The 23,637-nt window shown below is 29.9% G+C and overlaps 2 protein-coding genes and 1 long non-coding RNA gene across 3 annotated transcripts; 2 read left to right on the top strand and 1 right to left on the bottom strand.

The window, feature by feature from the left end:
- Positions 1–6,060: 6,060 nt before the first annotated feature.
- Positions 6,061–8,065, top strand: LOC124897247. Its single transcript, XR_007053974.1, has 2 exons — positions 6,061–6,436; positions 6,638–8,065. It is a non-coding gene; the product is annotated as an uncharacterized LOC124897247 (long non-coding RNA).
- On the bottom strand, positions 7,923–9,708 carry LOC107862162 (LOB domain-containing protein 41). Its single transcript, XM_016707638.2, has 2 exons — positions 8,872–9,708; positions 7,923–8,763 (listed from the first exon to the last, which is right to left on the bottom strand). Exons 1-2 carry the CDS (start codon positions 9,059–9,061, stop codon positions 8,216–8,218), a joined length of 738 nt encoding a protein of 245 aa, XP_016563124.1. The 5' UTR covers positions 9,062–9,708; the 3' UTR covers positions 7,923–8,215.
- Positions 9,709–19,599: 9,891 nt separating this feature from the next.
- On the top strand, positions 19,600–21,469 carry LOC107857850. The gene is made up of 4 exons (XM_047408803.1): positions 19,600–19,698; positions 20,459–20,532; positions 20,652–21,039; positions 21,125–21,469. The coding sequence occupies exons 1-4, from the start codon at positions 19,600–19,602 to the stop codon at positions 21,467–21,469; spliced, it is 906 nt and encodes a 301-aa protein (XP_047264759.1).
- Positions 21,470–23,637: the final 2,168 nt, after the last annotated feature.

The following is a 23,637-nucleotide window of genomic DNA, read 5'->3' as shown; positions in this document are numbered from 1 at the left end:
CAATACAAAGAGGGGAAGGACGAAGAATTTAGTCACGGAGGAGGGACGCAACAATTAATACTAATTCATCATCATGGAACAAATTGTACGACCTAGGATTGTTGTGTCATACTTTTCATTCATCATTTGGAAGGAACTAAATCTTAGAAAAGGATATTATCTAATTAGAGTAGTAAGTAGTTTTTAAGATAACACAACTTGTAACGTGAAATCTTACTCTTTTTCGACAACTTGAAATTGAAATTCAAATTCTATGATCAAAAGCTTATATTATTACTGTGGGATAACTACATATTTTAGCAAATATAGACTCTTAATTATCTTATTTAGCCTAAGTTTCAATTAATTACAATTCATAGCCCCCTCTTGCCTATTAATTATTTCTAATTACATTTCGTAGTCTTTCTCATTTATTTTCTCTCTTTTTTATTTTCTATTATTCTCTTCTTTTTTTTCAATTTTTTTTTTCTTCAGGAGGACGGAGTGGTGGTGAGGTTGGATTCCCAGGATGTTTGTAAGAGAGATAGTTTTAAGTATCTTGGGTCTATGATTCAGGTGAATGGTGAGATTGATGAGGATGTCTCTAAACGTATTGGAGCAGGTTGGATGAAGTGGAGGCTCGCCTCGGGAGTGTTGTATGATAAGAAGGTGCCCTTAAAGCTTAAAGACAAGTTCTACAGAGTGACAGTTCGTCCGACCATGCCATATGGTGCGGAGTGTTGGTCAGTCAAGAACTCTCACATTCAAAAATTGAAGGTAGTGGAAATGATAATGTTGCGTTAGATGTGTGGACTTACTAGAGGAAATAGAGTTAGGAATGAAATTATTCGGGAGAAGGTAGGAGTGGCTTCGGTGGAGGACAAGATGCGGGAAGGAAGGTTGAGATGGTTTGGGCATGTGATGAGGAGGGGTACGGATGCCCCAGTTCGTAGGTGTGAAAGGCTAGCTTTGGATGGTTTCAAGAGGAGTAGAGGTAGGCCGAAGAAATACTGGAGAGAAATGATTAGGCACGACATGGGGCTGTTACAGCTTTCTGAGGACATGACTCTAGATAGGAAGGTGTGGAGGTCGCGGATTAGGGTAGAAGGTTAATGGGTGTGTGGGTTGTGGCTAGTAGTTAGGGAGTTCTGGTGTAGCCGGCTTAGTAAGCCTACTACTGTTCCCACTGGTAGGAGTCGTTAGTGTATGCTACTACGAGGGGGTGACCTTTTATTATTTCTTATTTACTGTTTTTTACTTTCATGTTGCTCTTATTTTCATGGCTCTCTTAGCTCTATTTGTATTATTTCTCATTTCTTATTTCGGTTATGCCATCCATTTTGCTTCAAGTATTACTATGACCTTGTTAACTATTCTTTATCTTGAGACGGGGGTCTATCGGAAACAGCCTCTCTACTTTTTTGAAAGTAGCGGTATAGACTAAGTACATTTTATCCTCCCCAGATCTCACTTGGTGGGAATTCACTGGGTTGTCGTTGTTGTTGTTGTTTTCTTTTTTCACTTTTTCATTTTTTCCTTTTCATTTTTCTCCTTTTTTTTTTTTTTGTATTTTTTCTCTATTTTCTATCACTCTCCATTTTTTATTTTTTTTTGGTATTTTTTCCTCCTTTTCCTCTCATTTTTCTCCTTCTTTTTTTTTCTTTTCAATTTTTCTCCTTCTTTTCATTTGTGCGAACTAGCAAATACAAATACAAGTGCGAACTATAAAATACAAATATAAATGCGAACTATAACATACAAATACAAGTGTGAACTATCATTTGTATTTTTTAATTATTGAAAAGGAACGATTGATTTTCTTTCTACGAATACTTGTTTGTATTTATTGATAAGAGTTGTATTTATTGATAAAAATAAATACAACTAAAATTTTATACAAATACAATATATACAAATATATATTGTATTTGTATTTATAAAATCATTTGTTTCATTTGTTTGTCTTTGTATTTGTATCAAGTGATATTTATTTATTTACAAATATGAATGACAATTTTGATATACAAATACAAAACGGTACATTTGTATCAAATGATATATTACATATTTATATATTTTAGAATCAAGAAAATACAATTAATGCATTTACTTGTTTGTATACAAATACAAATGATAAATTGTACATAGTCACGACTAAAAACAATATGCAATCAACTTACAAATATAAATACAAAATAATTCTTAAAAAATAAAAAGGTATCGATGAAAATAGAATACAAATACAAGTATAATCCAAATATAATCTAAATATACAAACACAATAAAACCATAATATAAATATAATCCAATATAATATGCAGTCAGTTATAAAATACAAATACAAAATAGTTCTTTAAAATACAAGTGAAAATTATATAAAATATAAATGATCACACAAGCTAACATATACAAATACAAGTAAGAACTATTAAATACAAATACAGATGTGAACAATAAAATATAAATACGAGTACGAACTTTAAAATATAAATAAAAGTACAATTATATCAATGAATACAAAAATATAAATGACGATAAATAATTGTGATATTTACGTTATCATTCATGACTTATGCTTGACTAGTCATATTTTTCAAAAATACAAAAAAATATAAAATAGAACAAAAAAATAAAGAATATAAGTACAAAAAAAGAAAAAAAATTAAAGAAGAAAAGAAAAGAAGAAAGTGAAATAGAAGTTACAGATTAAAGAGAGAAAAAAACAAAAAAAAAACAAAAAGAATAAGAATAAGAATAGGAAAAAACAGAAAAAGAAGGAAAAAAATGGGAAAAACACGAAAAAGAAAAAAAAATATATAAAAAAATAATGATAGTGTTAGGCAAGAAAATATTCAGTTCAACGAGATGAGCTTACTTGATATTTTTTTCTTTTTAAAAATATTGAATTCCATTTTTGGTTAAAGACTGTATTCATATTTTATATGAATATTGATAGGGGTGGCAATTTCAGCCCATATTTATGAAAATAGTTAATTTAACTCATATTTATTGAATTGGATCACTCATATTTCAAATGGGTAATGTAGACTTCAACTCATTTTTAAAGCTCATACAAATATGGACAAAATGGGTAAAATATGGGTACCCATTTAAACACAGAGATCACACACCTATGCTTTAAATTTCATTTTTTTTTCTTCTTTTCTAGTTTCTTTTATTTTTTATTTTTTTTTGTATTTTCTTTATTTTTTCCTTTAATTTACTTTTCCTTTTGCATTTTTTTTCATTTTTTACTCGTTTCTTATAATTTCTTTTTTTCTTTCTCATCTTTTCATTTTTTTTATTTCATTTTCTTTGTATTTTTTTTTATTTTCTCTTTTCTCATTCTTATTTCATCATTCGCTTGAGACCTACATAGGTTAATAAATACAAACTTCTAATTATTCCATTTAGCCTATACAATTCATAGCATCTCTTATCAATTAAATATAATCTATATATAGTCTCTCTATTTTTTCTTTCTTTTTTCCTTTAGTTTACTCTTTTTTTCTTTATCATTCTTTTTTATTTTTTTCCACTTATTTTTTACTCATTTCTTACACTTTTTTTCTTTCTTATTTTTCATCAATTTCTTTTCTTTTTCAATTTTATTTATTTTTTCTTCGCATTTTTTTTTTTGTATTTCGATTTTCACCCTTTTCATTCTTAGTTCGTCATTTTTGTCATTTTTCTTCTTTTTTTATATTCTTTTCCTCATCTTTTTTTTTTCATTGCATTTTATATATATTTTTTACTTTAAATTTATTTGTATCATACTATATATTTCAAATAAATTTATTATTCGTATTGTTCAATTTATACCAATAAAATATGATTTGTATCAATATATATAAAATATGAGTGTGAATTTTATAAAATATATATGACAGTGCAAACTATAAAATACAAATATGAGCTTGAAGTCTAAAAAACAAATACAAATATACAATTGTATTAAGTAAGCTCGGTCCATCTTTATTTCATTTCATATATAGCTGAGGATCCACATAACCTTCGATTTATGGGAAAGTCCAACTTCAAATCCGACTTCTAACTCCCTCATCTTAGAGTTCTCGTTAGAGAAGAAGTAAGGCACGAAGCGAGGAGCTCAAGGTAAGGCAAGGTAGGAAGTACATAGAAACCTTGATTTGTGTACTTTTTGCGACTGCTAAAGATATTTGGTTTGACGAATATAATTTCAAGATCTTTCTGGATACTATCTCTGTATCTGTTCATTAGGTGGAGTCCACTTGAGTGTACTTACAAAAATTATAAATGTTAGGCAAATATAAATCAATATGCGCTTATGGTATTTTCGTTATCATAAAAAAAAAAGCCCGAAAAAAATAATAAAGAAAAAAGAAGAAGAAAGAGAGGTAGAAGATAGAGATAGAAGAGAGAGAAAAATCGTAAAGAAAAAATCAGAAAGAATAAAATAATGAAAATGGAGAAAAGGTAAAAGAAAAAAAATGATGATGAATACAAATATTCTGAATGGTTATGATATCTCAGTCATTATTCATAATTTGTATTCGACTTAATCATGTTTTTTGAAAATAAAAAAAATATAGAATATAAAATAAAACCAAAAAAGAAAAGAAAAAAAAGAGAAAGAAGTAAAAAAAAAATAGAAAAAAAGGAGACTAAAAAGGAAAAAAGAAAGAGAAGCAAAGAGTAGAAATAGAAGAGAGAGAAAAAAAACTAGAGGCTATATATAGAAGAGAGAGAAAGAAAATTAAAAACAAAAATCTTTAAAAAAAGAAAAAAGTCAAATTGATATGATATAGAAGTTTTAAGTTATTTATTTTAGGAGATAAAGTGGGTTGGAACCATTTTTACCCCATCGATATTTGATCAAATCTATATTTACCCATATTTATATGGGCGGATTGCAATTCAAATTATTTTTGCTCGATTCATATTTAACCCGTCTATATTCAATTCAAATCCAATCCAAATCAAAGAAGAAAAGAAAAGAAGAAAGAGAAATAGAAGTTAGAGATTAAAGAGAGAAAAAAGGAAAAAAAAAAACAAAAAGAATAAGAATAAGAAAAAACATAAAAAGAAGAAAAAAAAAAGGGGGGGAAAACACGAAAAAGAAAAAAAAATATAAAAAAAAATAATGATAGTGTTAGACAAGAAAATATTCAGTTCAACGAGATGAGCTTCAATGAGATTTTTTTCTTTTTAAAAATATTGAATTTCATTTTTGGCTAGAGACTGTATTCATATTATCTGTAAAACCGAATACAGTGGGCGTAAATCGAATACAACAACTATAAATGATAATTATATAAAATATGGCTATAGAAGGTGAATTTTATATGAAAGTAGTGCTGTTTTTTTGAAAGATCCCTTACTCTATTATTATGTGTGCTTCCATCATTTTAAACATGTTAATCTAAAAAAGGTGGAATGATGCACGCCTAGCACCTCTCAAGCGGAAGAAATCTACATTTTTTTAGCTTTATATTTAGAAAAAAAAAAAAGCTCCCCGTCATTTTATAGGAGATTTTTATTTTTCCACGTAAAATATTTGAAAATATTATTTTCTTAAAAATAAGAAGCGATCTCATTTTTCTCCTACATAAACAATGTATTAGTACAGCTAGATTTAGTCAAAGATTTTTTATGACGATGAGTTACAAGTAACGTTAGTAATGTACTACAGCAGCTTTTATTTCCCATGTAGAGTCATATCATAGTTACAAAAGCAAACGACACTGATACGTTTGTTCACGTCACATATAGTCGAGTTAATAAAGGGTTCATTTTTTGTTTTGTCCATATATATGTGTGATGATTTGGCAAGCCATGAATTGAGCAATCAAAGTATTCAATATATTTGGCAATGGCCAGACACGTCTCTGGATGAAGCATGATTCCCAAACTTCAAGAAATGATTAGAAGTGGCAGGCTATGTTGCCAATTGCTATAGGTTACTAGGTTGCTAAAAGATTCCACACCTCGCCACCCACCATTTTAACTAGGAGAGGGATTGTATTTAGTTTATGTACTTGCTATATAAATAGTACTGGGGAGGATGCTAAGGCTTAAAGTTCAATACAAAAATAGAAGTGGTGAGATTATTTTTGAAAGAAGTGAGTTAAAGATTGTGTAGTTGTAGTAGCAAGGAGCTCCTTTCAGGCCAAGACCGAGGGGCGAGGAGCGGCAAGAGCTGCCTAGTCATGCATATTGGTTAAGCTTAACAAACCAATGTAGTTAGTTTTAAGAATAACCATTTGCATGGCAAGGGAGCAACTACTTCCGCTTAACTTGTCCCGCTTATTGGACTGAAGGGAGCTCCTCCTTAAATCATATATATATATATATGTCATTTTTACACATTATGAAATTAGTAAGCAAGAATGTTATGCTCTACTTAGGAAGCGTTTCGATTGACCTCTTCAATATGCATGGTTCTCCACTTCTACTTCTAAATCCATTATATATAAAGGTAAAAATCTTTCCCTTGTCGTGGTAATGTTATCTTTTACACACCACTGAATTAATTAGAGGTACATGTATTATACATCTCCCAACAGTGTTATGATCCTTCCTATAATACTACTACTAATTCAGATGAGCAACACGGCAATGTATAGTACATTAATTTGTTTGGACTTGCTCTTTGTAAACTTTTTCTCTTTTGTTGTAGACATGGAGGTTGAAAAAAGGAGCCCATATTTAGTTGTGAATCAGCCCATAAAAGTATTTATCTTTATTTGATTGGTCATGTGAGACAAGTTTGGGCCTAGTCAGCTTCCTGAGTTCAGATTTTTTGTTGTGATGGATGCACACTGTTATGAACAAGGCCACGGTTGGGGACTTTGGCAAATTACGTTTGGAACCTTGGGTAGAATGTCTATATAAAATAGAGAAAAATAATGTATTAGGCTAGCTTATGCTAAGACCTTATGTTGCTTTTACTGAAAACTCACTTTTCGATTTTCCTTTTTGGTTATATGTTGATGAACGATTTGCCTGTAAGTTCCATCTCATCATTGATCAATCAAAAGCTTTAGTTTGTTACACATATACATAAATGTACATGAAAATCCCAACTCAAATGGGCAACATACATGTTAAGAGCTCAACGAATGTGACGATATATAATTATCCACTTGCAGCTAAGCTAGTGTCGTTGAACCTACACATTTGACATGGGTCAATTTATGATGAACCAAATAGCAATATATAAATTTAATTAGACCAAATGAGAAATAAGTCAACATTTAAATAGATTTAATAAGCAATGATCTAGCAAGCTAGGAACAATAATCATCATGTACCTACTATTACAATTTGCATTGGACAAAAACCACTTAACTAACCAACTAATCCAAAATGGGTTTCATAAGAAGGGAGAACCAATTACCTTAACATTTGGCATTGAGTATTAGCCTAACTATAGTATATAGGGGAAAAAAGAGCTTAGATAATGCCAAACAATTGTTAATTGTGTGTGATATAAAGGTGAATAGACCAGAAACTTGGAGGGAAAAAAAAAAATAGGTTGCTCAAAATATTTTGTAAGGTAGTACTAAACTAGTACCAAGAAAATGAAAGCTAGCTTATTGGTAACAGAACACCTAACACATTATTCTAAATGAAATCTAGCAACTAACATTATTCTAAGTTGCAAAGAATTAGAGAAACAGTCAAACAATGAATATGGACAGAAGTTAACCTCTCAATGGTCTATATTTCAACTACATAAATCACAATTGGGTGCATAGTTTATTCAAACTTATATTTACTTGAATACAATATTCAAAAATAAATTCCAAAAGTTAATGTATATTTCTTAATATTTTGCTCTGACTCAAAGACAAATAAAACTACAGTGTACGCCATATGGATTGTGATGGGTCGAATTGAAAATGAAAAAAAAAACAAAAATATCCAACAGGATCAATAGATAGTTAGAGACAACGAAAGGGTAGTTAAAACTTGGTTTGTATATTCATCTCTCTATATCTACTACTTAAGTAACATTCACATTCCACATCAGCTCTTTCCCTTAAAAAGAGAATTAAAAGAAAATGAAATATAATAAACCTAAATACGAATAAACAAACTCAAATAAAATAAAAACCACCTTCCAAAAACTGGGGGCTTCCTTCCCACAGGATTGATTATCTAAAATCTTAATTTAAAAGCCCACCAAATAAGCTCTAGCTAATCAACACCTCTATTGTACACGTGGCCTCATCAAGGCCGTCCATTTTCTCCATCAACTTCTCATCAACGGCAGTAACCCCAGCGTTAGCTCCAACCCAACATCACTCTCATCCAGCTTCACCAGCTCGGCTTCTACAGTCTCCACCGAGCCACTATCAACGTCGCCGCTTTCTCCTTCTCGGCTCGGCTCCTCCGTCCGCTGTTGGCTCAGACCCGAATTACGGCTCGGTGACCCGACGCCGATGACGTCATCCTCCTTGTGACACCAACTCCACATAACCCTAGCTGCATCGTCAACCTCCGGCGACTGTTTCTTCAGCTCCGGCTTACCCGCTACCCGCTTGAACCGGGTTCGGGTCCTAACCTTGTGCAGTTCCGAACCCGAGTTATTTTCCTTGGACACGTGGCGAATGTCACAAGCTTTAAGAGACGGACTCGTAGCATCAGCAGCTGAGAGCTTAACAATCGGCGCGCCGTTTAGAACGGCTTCAACAGCAGCTTGACAGAGTTGCCAGTTACCGGAAGTTAACAAACCAGTTGAACCATAAATTGGATTTACGATACGCCCACATGCTTCGTACAACAAGGATCTGAAAATAGCTGCATTCAGTAAAGCAAAATTCATTATTATATAAAAAAGAGAACCAAGACTTGAACCAGTGACATTTTTATGTACACGAGTTGTTTAAAGCATGGAAATTAACTAACCAGGACGCAAATGATCAGGACCAGAGTTGATGAGATTGAGGAGACCAGCCCGGCCATAAAATTTAGCAAGGAAGAGGGTGGCGTTGGATTGAGCTTCGGGGGATTGTATCCACTGAAGACAAGGTTTAATGGAGCATTTTTCATTGCAACCTTTCCGGAGTACCCGGCAACCATTGCAGCTTAAACGCATAGCTTAATATCACTTTTTTTTTTAAGGACCAAATTTGTTAATGAAAGAGTAGTTCTGGTTTTTGGGAGTTGTAACGGGGAAAGAGCTTATATATGGAGAATGATGATGAAGGAGTTGAGTTTCCATGTGAGGGGGGGGGAGGGGGCGAGGGGAGTTATAGGGGGCGCCCGCAAGTGGTTTTAGAACAGTGGTATCCTGGGAATGTTCAAATCATTTGGCTGTTTCAAGCATTTGGGAAAGCTTATTCACTTACTTATGAAATATCCATTTTATCCCTGTTTTCTAGGGGATCAATTATAATTGTTTTTTATTGTAAATAGAAATCATGTATTCTAGTCATATATACTTTAGATTATTGTATGATTGATACTTGTTTAATTACTATCAAAGTAAAAAGTCAAAGACGGACCTAAAGTAACTTTATTTATGAATTATATATCTGATTATGTGTGCTAATATTTTACCTGAATTATTACTAAATGATAGTTGAACTATCATTCCATTGAAATTCCTAAGTATGTTTTAATAAACTTTCATTGTTAATTCAGATAGAAAGTACACCCATGTATAGATAGATATATGAAATTTAAACAATCGAGACATTCAAAAAGTTTCTTTTGACCATCTAACTTCAAATTTTAAAGTGCAGTTTTCAGCAATCCTAATCGATTGTATTAGAAAACTAAAGCAGAGGGCACAGTGGTCATTTTGAAACAATTAGTAAAACAAAATTGTTGGAAAATCTAAAGGCGGAGAATGACATGCAAGTTGGTCCAAAACCAGGAAATAGTAAGAAGGCGACACGAGTAAAGCCTGTCCACACTCATGACGGCTCGCCACATCCTCTTTCTACTGCATCCTCCTTTACGCGCCTCCACATATCTTACTCTCTTCTTTTTTTAAAAAAAATAATTTACTTGTCTATTTAAAAGAAAAAAAAACTTTTTTTGTCAAGAATTTCAAACTTTTCACGTACTATGTTTAAGATTATAAGATTAAATAACATTTTAGTATATTTAATATAATTTTAATTTAAAATTACAAAATTTTAAAAAAAAATTATTTGATTGAAAATCATTTTCACCCCAACTTTGATTAAAAATTCAATCTTTCCCTTAACATTGAACAAAAATCATAATCTCACTTTTATTTCATGCAATGTCCATTTTGTTCTTGTAATTTTAATCTTATATTTATGTAATATTTTTTTATATTATATGTAATGAATATTTTTTTAACATGGATATTTGTAACATTTTATTTAAGTTTATTAACTTTATAAGCAAATTAATGTTTTTTATAAATTTATCACAAAATTCAATGTTATTTTTTAGGATCGTTAATTTAGTATTATATGTATTCAAGAGTCGTTTGGTGTGAGATATAATTATAATAATTCAGAGATAAAGTTTATAATTATTTATCCTGCGTTTAATTAGATGTATTATGTAATCTTAAAATTATTTGTCGCACCATTTATACCACAGTGATGAGATGAGTTATCACACATACATGTTAGTACAACTTATTTTGTGATAACTAATTCCGGAATAACTTGTTTCCAAACAACCCACCCCTAAGTGTGTATATATACATATGTATGTATATGCATGTGCGTATATTTTCGTGTTTTATAACTCTTTTACTAAATTCATTTTATATTACTTAGTTTTTTGTTGATATAACACAATCCTTAAGAAAATTTTACTTAGAGGTATATTTTGCTAAATTAACTTTATTAATGATAATTTGAAACTTTAAATTTATCTATATTGTTACTTTATATAGTTATTTAACACTAAAGGGTAGAAGAAAAACATAATACAATTCTCTCGATTTCTCAAATTGAGTAGATAAATTAAACCATCTATTTTTAGTATGAGAATCAAGTGATAAGAAATGATAGTATCTATTGTCTATATCAATAAATAAGTTGTGATTGTCATTAATAGCGTATTACATATTTTATAATTTATATAAATAAAAATAATCTTTAAAATTTGACATTATTTTTATTTGAGAAAAACATCTGGTACCTCTGAACTATAACCAAGTTTGCTACAACACACGTCAATTTTACAGGGGTCCTATTACCTCTTAAACTAAATTTTAGCGTATTTTTGTCAATCTTTTTACCTAACGTAATACCTTTTGTCAATCATTTTAGATCGCGCGACACCTTTGATGTGAAATCTATTTTATATAATAAAGATGTCACATTAGCACAAAAAATGACAAAAATATGCTAAATTTGAGTTCAGGGGATAGTAGGACCCCTGTGATGTTGGAATGTGTTGTAACAACTTTGACCATAGTTCGAGGTGGTACTAGAGGCTTATCGCTTTCATTTATTGTTTGTATTTTCTGCATTGAAATATGTTTATAAAATTAGTATTACTTATTATTTTCACTTATAAAATAAATATTATAGTTTTGATTATTATTAATAAAACTATTTTTCTTATCATGCTAATTTACTTCATAAACATCATCATTAACTTATATACTTAATTAGTATTTCTTACTTTTTTTTCCCTAAAAGATAATGTTTATGTTTTTATGAAAAATTTGTGATATGATTTTTTTTAAAAATGAAAATATGATGATTTAAAAAAAAAGAATAAAAAAATTGATGATAAAGGATAAAATAAGAATTTTAAAAAGTCAATTAGGATAAAAAGAGCATATGATTATTGTTCAAAGTTGAGGGAAAAGTTTGATTTTTAAGACAAAGTTGGGGAGAGAAATGATTTTGGCCCTCTTTATTTTCTAGGTCATTTTTTAAAAAACGGAGGAGGTACTTACTTCCTATTACCATTTACTTTCACGGGCCTCAATTTATGTGGTACTATTTAATTAGATATAAAATTTAATAGTTAAAAAAACATTATAAGTAATATTTATTAAATTTACTTTATTCACTTTATTGAATAATTTTGATTGAAATGATAAAACATATTTATGTTACAATCAGACAAAATAAGCAAATCATAAAACAAAACAAAAAAAAAAGAACACACGAATTTATGTAAAAATTCTTACGAAAAAAATCACAGACAGAATCAGAAGAAATTCACTATGAAAGAAAGAAATACAAGGTGGAGACGATAGTCTTAATTAGTGGCGGACCCATGATTTAAGGATTGTGGTGTTTAAAAAACTAAAAAGCTGAAAAAAAGTAAAAAATTGTCTCAACGAGGTTCGAACCCAAGATGTCCCTTTCAATGAAAATCCTTAAGATCAATCTTAATGCCAATGCACCCAACCAACTTTTTATTTTAGTGGTTGCTTTTATATCTTTTATACCTATTTTTGTATATTTTCTATATAATTATACCTATTTCGAGTCGAGTTTACTCGGTGTCAGAGCACCCAAAAAACAATGTAGGTTCGCCCCTGATCTTAATTTTGTGTAAATGAAAAAATCGTCTGACACAGCCCACTAAACGCACCTATATACGTACAAATAGATCCTAGGCCTATCGGTCCGATCCCTACATTATTACTACAGACCCCATAAAAAATCACAAACATGAATCATACCACAAACTTTTCAGGGCAGGATCAATAAAATTCAGATTACAAACTTTAACGATTTAAATTAATTTTTATTAAAATTTCATATTTAAATTATTGAGAACGTGAAAGACACATCTAAATCATCACTTATCAGTTTGAAAATACACCTTAATTGATATGTGATCATGTGTATAACACATTCTTTTTTATTATTTAAAAAAATCTTGTCATAGATAAAAAAAATCGCTTTGACAGAAATTTAATCTCCTATCATGTGCTTGTTATTTGAATTTTAAAAAGAAAAATTAAAGATTTTCATTTTTGTTATGAGAATCGTCCAATCAGTTTTTGAGAATTTGCCGATGTTCGATCCTCTCTCTAAGCGCTCTTTGTTTTCCTCATTTTTTCACTATACAGAACTCTTTCAAAAGTTCTAATACAAACCCATAAGATTTTTTTAAGGTAGTTTTTTTTTTTTTTTTTCATTCGGTATCCGGTATTCACATTGGAGCCTGTCTAATTCGGATTCGCACTGGGTAGAGCCTCATTCGGAGGTAGCGCTCCCAATAGAGTTTTTTTCATGCCCAAGATCGAACCCTTGACTTCTGATTAAGGGTGAAGCAGCCCATCCCGCTGCATCACAACCCAGTTTGGTGGTAGTTTTTGTTTTTTCACTTCTTTTTGAAAAGATTTTCAATTTATTTTTAAAGTTGAATTGGAGTTATAAATGCGCTATAGACACAAACAAAAAGAAGACATAATTTCATTTTATGAAGAATGTGATTTTAACTTTTAACTCATATTAATAATTTATTTAAATTTTGCTAAGGTAAATTTTATTTTTTTTTGTTCATCTGAAATGTCATGTATCAGGATTTTTAAAATAAAAAAGAGAGCATAGTAAACACATCGTAATAAATTTGAAACTCACACTCTCATTAGTTTAGATATGAAATTCTAAAAAAAGTAAAATAATGATGATGTCATAAAATAATTGTCAAAAAAGAAAATGTAGCGTTCTTTTTTATCGAATTTCAAATTAAAGAAAAAGTGTCACATAAACTGAAACAGAGAAAGTACCGTTGTCCTCTTCCCAATTAAATTATTTAACCTAATTATAAATTTGTTTTAAAAAATAATTATAAATTATTTTTTTATAAAAGGAGGTGTGGATGTTACACTAATCTATTCACGTATTTGGCTTGATAGAAGTGTAGAAGTGTGTCTATTGTCGTTAATTAATCTACTATTAGGGGATCGCACCTTGTTGATGCTGCAGAAACTTGTATATATTCTTTAAATTATTTTGTTGTTAGTTGTCATATTTTTTTCATGATCATTTTTTTTTTTCAATTCAGTTATGATTTTAATTTGCTTCACTTAAGTCGAGGCCTTTTAAACAGTTTCTCTACTTCTACGACATAGATATAATACCTACATATACTCCATCATTAAAATTTCACTTTGTTAAATTTCTAATATGTTAATTACAAACATTATTTGTAGAGCGTTTTTCTTTGTTTTTCCTTTTAATTTAAGCATTTTCTTCTCATGTAACCAAGTCCTTCCAACCTTATAAAATTCTACTTAACAAGAAAAATAAAATAAACTGCATATGGTTCATTTTAATTTTTTTCCATATGCGAATTCGCATCAGGAAATGAAAATCCTAAGGTAAACTGCTTCCTAACGAAGAAAATGAAAAATTGAGCTTCTTTTTTTATTTCTTCTTTCACAATATTTATGTCCCAAATATTCAAAATATTTTTAATCAATACGTTCAACTTTTAGACAATTATTAATATAACAAGTTGTTTCGCAGACTAACTTGCAAATTTGTTCGTAAGCTCAGTTCAATTCAATTTAAAGAATATTTATAATAACATTTTGATTGAATATTCCTGAATGTATCAAGCAAACATAGATAGTTTTAAGATTTTAAACTTCATGTAAATTTGAAACAAATCCATTTCGAGAGTTGATAGAGGAAGTATTAGACTACCTTCAATTACAAAGAATAATATGCATATCAAATATGAGCTTGATATTTGAACGTATCATAAGGTGACATGTGAGTGTCAAAGTCTAATTGAATCCACCGTAGCAGGAGGAACACCAAGTAGGCACAACTTTACTTGATTGCATCCTATTATTGATAATGATGATGCATCAAACAAGCCTAGTTCTGTAATAACATACATGATGGAAAATGTTTCAATGACAAATCACATATTGTAACGTGCACAAGTATTCAAATTCTTTCTTTCCTCGCCATATTTTGTATGACTATTTTGCTCGTGACAATTTCATACTTTATCCGTTTAAATTTGGTTGTTCTATTTTTAGTTTTAGTTTTTTTTTTGTTTGATTTGATAACTCTTTGATTTTAGCATTTTGCATGAGATATCTAAGACCATAAAATAAATTATTTAATACATTATACATATCACAAAATAGATCATTTATACATTATACATATCTTTCGTTTTTAATTCTTATAACTTTATTTCAAAATCATTTTCAGCGCCTTTTGAAAATACTCTCTTAATTTCAACGAGATTGTGATAAAATCTACGTATACTCTACCCTCTGCACACCTAACATGTGAAATTTTAATGATATGATGTTCTTGTTGTCCCGAATCAAAATAAAACAAATAGCTTAAAGTGGAAGAGTAAGATCCACTTAATCTGTTTTAGTTATTATAATATGTGTCCTTAAATTTTATACTTCATCAATTTTAAAATAATTAATTTTTTTATTAAAAACATTTATTTTAGTTTTGTTGTATCTTTTATGAAGTAAAGAAAATATTATTATGTTCTTTCAATACTATTCTTATTATTAAATAAATAAATAAAATATATATACATAAATCTATGTTTTTAAATTATAACTAATAAGGCTAATTTGATAAATAAATCTCTAATAAATATTTTAACAGGAGTGAACTATTTTCAAACAAAAAAAGTATTACTCTCCATCTCATTTTAAATGAACACATTTTATTTTACACGACGATTAAAAAATCATAAATCGAATGATAATTTTTTTTTATTTTACACTTTATCCATATTAATATTATTCATTGAGCATAGAGATGCATATTGAAATTGTAACTATTTATATTTATAATATAAATTATAGGGATTAGATAAAAAAAAAGTTATTAATTTTATCCTAATTTAGAAAATGATCAATTAATATGAGGTATTTATTTTCAGTAAGATAGATCAATCAATTAAAATAAAATGGACGAAGTATAATTTGTGTCCTTAAAACTTTGAATATAAATTGAATGAGTTAACTGGGAAAGGGGTATTTTATTATTAAGAGAAGATGGAGTTATATCAAATATGGGTTTGATCTTGGGTATGGATCCTGCAACGCACGATTCAAATTAATCGAGGCCTAATGTAAGCTTCGAACATCGAACGAAAAAAAGATGGAGTTATAAAAAAAAAAGCGCGTGGGGGGAAACATGGGAGATAAAGTCAAAAAGAAAGGCGGGGCCCATCCCGGTCCAGGGAAAAAAGAACTCCCGGTTTAGTGGAAAACCGTGGCCAGGTTTTTTCCTTCTATGGGCGCCCTTAGAACAACCCTTTCTGGTTTTCCTCATCCTTTCTTCTTCTTCCTTCTTCCTTATCCTATTTTCCTGGAATTGACCCCACTCTTTTCTATTCTATTTACCCACCCCCTTCTTTTTTTAAATTCCTCTAGACTAATCTAATAATGATAACAAGTTTTAAAAAAATAAAGCTATGCAGTCTATATTATTATCAGATTGTTCCCAATAGATTTTTGATTCAGGACAAATAAAGTCGTGATAAAACAACTTCTACTATACTAATTTCTATTAATTGATGTCAGATCATTTTATTCGTCAAGACTAAAATGGATGAAAAAAAATTACTTAATATTTTATCTCTAATAAAATATGAACATTAGGTTTATCGTGCTCAACCCGCTTGATAGGCTACTCAATCACATATTTGGATGCATTTATGTATTTATTTATTGTATGGGGTAATTTTTTTAACAGTAATACAGTAATACTTCTATCAATATTAAATTTGATTTTCTCCTTTTAAAATCCATGAGTCACTTCTCAATGAAATTAGGCTTCGGTTGTTTTGATTTAGTTATTTTACTCTCTTTCAATCATTCTGATTATATTAGGTATGTTATTATTATTATTATTATTTTTTTTTGTTTGACGTGTTGCGATCAATGAGTTTTTTTTATGATATTAAAAGATACCTTCTCGATCGCCCAATTTGTTCGGTGTGAATCATATATGACTAATATATATTTTTTTTCCTTCGGTATATGTACGAAGCAAAATGTATCCTAGTAGACAGCTGACATACAGATGCAGATTCATATTGTACTTTTATTTATTGTTGATGAAAGAAATTGTCTTGTAGAACCATGATGTAAATTGACCCTCTGACATTCATAGACTATTAATGACACCCAAAGGTTGCTTAAATACCATTTCAATGCTTTGAAAAGTTGAGTCTTCGATCTACAATTAATTAAAATATGTACTTGTATTGGAATTATCCTTTATTTTTGTTGCCTTCTTTCTTCTTCATCAGAATCTACATTAATACTATGTAAATAAGAAATTCTCTCAGCTGCCCATATTTTTTTTTCCCTCTTCCATAAGCTTATACTAATATTAACTCGTAAGTGATACTTTTTGGAAGTGGTGATACAATGTATATTGAACAACTTGTTGAATAGAAAATGCAAACGTACGAACAACCAAGTATGCAAGAAAAGGCTTGGCTGCTTCTATTGATTAACAAGAAAATATATACAAGTCAAATGGTATACCTTAGTCCTAACAAATATGAAAAAAAAAACTGATGAAGTTATAACATAGATAAAATATAAAATATATGCACCTCTCAACCGGTTTTCAGACCCTTACACGCCTAATTAAGTCACAAGTAAATGATGCAACTCTCGTATAGCAGTAGACCCACGTTATAGAAGACGTTTAACTAGCGTATTCAACTATATACATTAACAGTTGATATTATGAAAACTGACATATCCAACGTATTCTCACAAAGTGGGGTCTAGAGAAGGTAAAATGTACGCAGTTCATACCATTACCTTCGATAAAATAAAGAAGTTGTTTCCAATAGACTGACAATAAAGATTTTTAATAAAGCCATTAATTATAACTAAATCTTAAATGTACGGAACGTTGCGTTGAAGCAGTAAGGTCATAAAAGAATGGACTCGCTGGACTAAGCCCAATGAGTCACCCATTAACACTCGAGTCATATGACAAACTTTCTTTAGTGCGTAAGCCCAATTAGATTGACCCAAGTAATTAGTCCATTAAGGTGTTGGGTGCAAGCAAATTTAGACCAACGCTAGACGATTTTAGTCGAGACCACTTTTAATAACTTACTTGATTTACTTACAAAAAACCACATTTCAGCCTAATTGATGGAGATTCAAATTTCACACAGTGAAACTTCAGAATACCTCCATGAATAATCTGGAGTTTGACATGTAGAATTTGAAATTTTATAAAAATAGCTATTTTTCACTTATATATCGCAAAAGTGAAACTATTTACATAATTTTCCATTGAGGTTTTCTCTCTCCCTTGTATCCAAAATATTGTCATACATTCGATTGATTGTTATACATTCGCTGAATGTATGATAAATCTGATTTACCTAAAATTGAGGGATAAAGAATCAGTAAATGTATCCCTATTCCTTAAATTACGTTATTTAATTACCTGATGTTAATTATTGTATGAGTTAAAATAGTAACTGAAATTTGAATTTCAAAAACAAAAAATCTTAAACATTACATTTAATTGTCTTCTTTTCTGATTTACTTTTCTGTGTAAAATTTTTTTTACTCGTACGTTTTTGTGAGAAAAAAATGAACATCCCAATATTGTTGCGTCATTCAGGTATATGGGAGACGGAAATAAGTTTTAAAGCATACAAAAGTGATGCTATTGTCTGAAAGTATTAACTTTGCGAAATTGGTTGCGACAATCGCGATGGAATTGGGTATTGATGATGTTCGAAAAAAAAATTGAAGTAAAATATATTGTTGATGGTAATTCTTCACCAATTATCATAAGAAATGATAATGGAGTCAAGGTTTATATTGAGTTGAAGAAACAATGTTCTGGGCTTATAAGTTTTCCGCTATGTATAACAACTTCCAACTAATCGATTAAGGATATCGAGTTTGATAGCGAAATTGGGGTTGTAATATGTATTAAAGGTAGTGAATCTGATTCGGTTGCCTTAACTGTTGTTGAAACGCAGACTCAGTATTCATTATAAGTTCCAGAATTTGAAGTTAATAATTCCATTACTGATTGCAAGAACACTGAAATAAAAGTGAACCAACTTTATAAGGATAAGCAAACTTTGGTATCGGTTATGGCAAAATATGCGATATCGAATGGATTTAACACCTTTACTAAACGATCTGATAAATTATTAATTTTTATTTGTACATGTTGTGAAAGATGTTGTTGTGTTGTAATAGCATTTGTTAAACGAGTTTTATTATTGATTGTAATTTCTGGCTTTGCTGTTTGCATAAAAAAGAGTTACATTTATTATGTATAATATTCCATCATACATGCATGCGAATGTATAATAAAACTGCAACAATTTAGTTATGATTTTCTTATTTAAATTAAAGATTTTATATGTATGTGATTAAATAGACAACATGTTTTAAAATATATTTGCAGCTATGTGTTACATTGTCGTGTAAAAGATTGTAAATGGATTCTGAAGGTGTATTCGATGAATCATTCGGAAATCTTTGTGATAAAGACATTTGATTCAGAACATAGTTGCAGCTTGAGTGACAGAGTTCTGAATAATTTGATTTCGACAACAACTTTTATCAGCGAGTTTACTGCACCAAAGTTAATTAATTACAAGAGAATACACACACCGGCGGACACAATTGAAGAGATGAAGGCCGTATACGGTGTTGATATTAACTAAATGATGGCTTGGCGGGCAAAAAAAAAGGCAATTGCGATTCTTACAGGTGGAACAGCTGATGAATATCGAAAAATGCCCCGTTATATCTATATGTTGAACCAGGTATGTCCTGGATCATACATTCGGATGCATAAGGCATTAGATAACGAGTTTAAACTTATTTATTGCCTTACATCCCATGATAAGGGGGTTCGAATTTTGTCGTCCAGTAGTAACTGTAGATGGTGCACATTTAAGCGGGCTATATCAAGGAACGTTTGTATCGGCGAGCACTCTTGATACTGCAGATATTATACTTTGAAGTATTTACATTAGGTATTTCAGCATTGTGCATGCGTCCTAGCAGATTAGATATTGCTCTAGTATGTATAATAAAAATTGGACTTGCTTGATGAGTACATAAAATATCAATATACGCCTTTTATTTTACGTTTTTGATGTTTTCTATAAAGTAGATGCTAGTTTCTATTTAAACAACCTTAGAAATTTCATATTAATTTTAAATTGAACGAGTAAAATGTAAGTAGATTTTATTTTTGTGCTATGTGTATGATTATCTATTATACTCAATGGTGTATGTATGATGTTGTAAAATATTCATACTTTGTTATATATTTTACATTTAGTATATAATTTCCTAACAGTATGTTTACAATGTATGATGTACTATTATACGTTATTAAAATGTGTGGAGTTATATATTTTATTTGATTTCAACATAGTGATACTGGTGGGACAACATGTATGATGTCATGTATTAGCTAAGTGTAAAATAATTACAGACCTGTGCAATGGTGTACATATATTATAGAACTGTTTATTTTTTGTTTAGGATGTATTCTTCCATTAGCTTATGGTGTAGTGGATTCCGAAAATGACAATTCATGGACTTGATTTTTTCATCAATTTAGAGAAGCATTTGGAGAACGGGACAACGTGTGTATTGTATCAGATCGTAACGAAAGTATCATTAAAGGTGTGAGCATTGTTTATCCTAATGTCCCCCATCTTGCTTGTATTTGGCATTTATGAAAAAATGTTTGTAAATATTTTAGAAAAAGCAAAGACAGACTTAGTGACCTTTATTATTCCATGGCTAAAACGTATACAAAAGAAGATTTTGATTACATTATGTCAAAGGTTGGAAAGGTTGATCCAAGGATTAAGGAATATTTGAAAGAATCTGGCTATGAGAAATGGTCTCGATGTCACGCCCCTATTAATAGAGGTAGAATGATGACCTCTAATATAGCTGAATGTATTAACGGTTGTTTGGTAGAGGCTAGAGTACTTCTTATTTTAAGTTTCCTTGAAGAAGTGAGACTTCTATTTGCTACATGGAATTATAAGAATAGTGAAATTGCATCTTATACAAACACAATGCTTGGAAGAAGATTTCAAGAAATACTAACTGATAATGGGGTTAAATCATTGCGGATGACGGTATGTATTCTAATAGTAGAATCTACTTTTTATTTGTTATTAATTTTTATATTGTTAAATGTATAAAATTAATCATTGATGACAGGTTAAGGCAACTGGTAGTTATCTGTACTGTGTGTATGAATCAGGAAGGAGGTACATTATTGATATTGAGCGTGGCACGTGTAGCTGTTGTCGGTATCAAATTGATGAAATTCCATGTGCACACGCAATTGCCCTTTTGAAGAGTATAAATATAGATGTAAAAGAGTATGGGCGTTGCTGTTCAGAACTGTACCGTCCAAACACCATTGTCAAGACGTATGAACTCCCCATAATTCCTATGCCAGACATGAAAGATTGGATTGTACCTGATTTTGTTGATGCAGATGAAGTCTTGCCACCCAAATACAGAAGACCTCATGGGAGGCCAAAAAAAGGAAGAATTTGAAATCTAGTCAATCACTTTCAAGTTCAAACCATTGCGGTAAATGCGGGCGTGCAGATCACAACCGTAGGACGTGTGGTTTCTTTCCAAAAGAAAGTTGAAGATTTTAATTTGTTATTCTAAATGCTAAGTGATTGTTTGGATATAACTACAGAACGTCAATTGTTTTTTGATTTTTGTTTATTTGCTTGTTGAAGTTTATTTTATGTTTTTATTTGTTATGTGCTTTTTAATTATGACTGAATGTTTGATATTTTGGAAACAATATCACACGGTTTTGAATTATTACAGTTTATGACTTTACTGCTTATTATTGCAGCATAGTAATATGTAATCTTAATGTATAATATATTTAACATGTATGATATTATACGTTGACAACATGTTTGACTTTTAAGTAAATGTTTTTTAAAAGCATAATAACTAATAATAATATGAATCAAATGAATTTGTGTGAGGATTATGGATTATACATTAAGATCTATGTATGAGAGTAAAAAATATTTTTATTTTGTTATTAGTATTATGTATAAATGTTGATACATTAAGTTTGTTTACAATTTACGATGTATTGATATTTTTCTAAAAAATTTTTGAATACGAAGCTGTTTTACAATTAAGTAATGAGACGTTTCAACATGTATGATGTTGCCTACTGAATTTCTTAAAAATAAATTGATACCTGTTCATGTATAATTAACTCATAATATAATATTTACTTCTTTAATTTCGAAAAAAAAAAAACAATGTTTACATATATTTAATTTATTATACATATGTGACATTTTACATATGTAAAATGTTGTTATACAGCCTTTTAATATTAAGTTAGGTTAAATGAGTAATTAACAAACAAGATGGAATAAGTAGAAAAGAGTTTATGTAAATGTAAATGTATTAGAACCAATAACTGTCATTCATATAATGTTGCCTAAAAGTCAACATTCCAAAAACATTACTGTATATAACTATTTAGCAGAAACAACAAAAAAAGCAATTAAAATATTTTTTAGAATGAGCTACTCCAAAGTAACAATTGCACTTTCATCAGATGATTGGAGAAAAGTATTCTTTGGACGAGGAGGATCATCATTATCACTCATATAACCTTTTTCTGTCTTTGTGACTCCGTAATGTCATAGTAACGAAGCATAACGTGCATGTTGACTAGCAGCTTCAAACTCACATGAAGGAACTTGCTGCCCTTCACTCAATATTTCTACATATGCAGGCACAAATACTCCCCAGTCCCTGAATTTTTAATAAAATGAAAGATCGATAAGTATAGTAATTTACCATGATTATACATGTGAAAATTTAAAAAGTAAGAGACACTTACAAACTATCAGACGCTTGCTGTGGAATGTTTTGGACGTATTCAACATCAAATGGGTCGTGACTTATCTCATCAATTTGCAGATCAAGCTTCCCTTTGTACGCTTTAAGTGTTGACCAGTCAACTCTTTCAGTCTTTTCAAAAAACTCACTGTCCGACAAGTAAGTAGGCAGCATGACTGCTAACTTTCTTATTTCAGTTGGTGGTTCACTTTTCTTTTTGCTTGACAATGAGTCATACACGCGTATTGTTCTCTCCTTTAACACAATTTTAATCAATACCAGTGATTTTTTTTCCACAGTTAACAGGAACATATATCTCATCAACCAAATTCCATGGTAAACCCGCAGGAATACAGAATCCATTAATTATATTTGTTATAGCGATTTCATTAGAAGCACAAACAACCGATTATGCATAGTCTTTTTACGTGGATATGTGATCTATTTTAACTTATGGAAAATAGCGTTCGTATAATTTTTTCATATATGTTTTGAAGAAGCAGCTGGTTGTCGTATATCTATATGGATCACACTCCTGCAACTTCGATTTTTTTCTCAAATGATAGAATATCACATCTAAGTGCTGCATGTAGAAATGGTTAGGTTGTGTTAAGCACTGAAAGAAAACTGTATATTAAGACGTTATTACTATGTATTGCGTAAGAAGTTGAATGAATGATATGTTTCCATTACATCTATAATGTGATTATACAGTCCATAACATTTATGATATTTATTCATACAACAGATGCTAATGAATATATTTTACGTATTAGTATGTATTGAGAATGTAAATTAGTGTATGATATATTAACAAAACATGTATAAAATCT

This window comes from Capsicum annuum, chromosome 3, assembly GCF_002878395.1.
Source record: "Capsicum annuum cultivar UCD-10X-F1 chromosome 3, UCD10Xv1.1, whole genome shotgun sequence".
In the NCBI taxonomy this organism is placed as follows: domain Eukaryota; kingdom Viridiplantae; phylum Streptophyta; class Magnoliopsida; order Solanales; family Solanaceae; genus Capsicum; species Capsicum annuum.
This window is presented reverse-complemented; position numbering and strand designations above follow the sequence as displayed.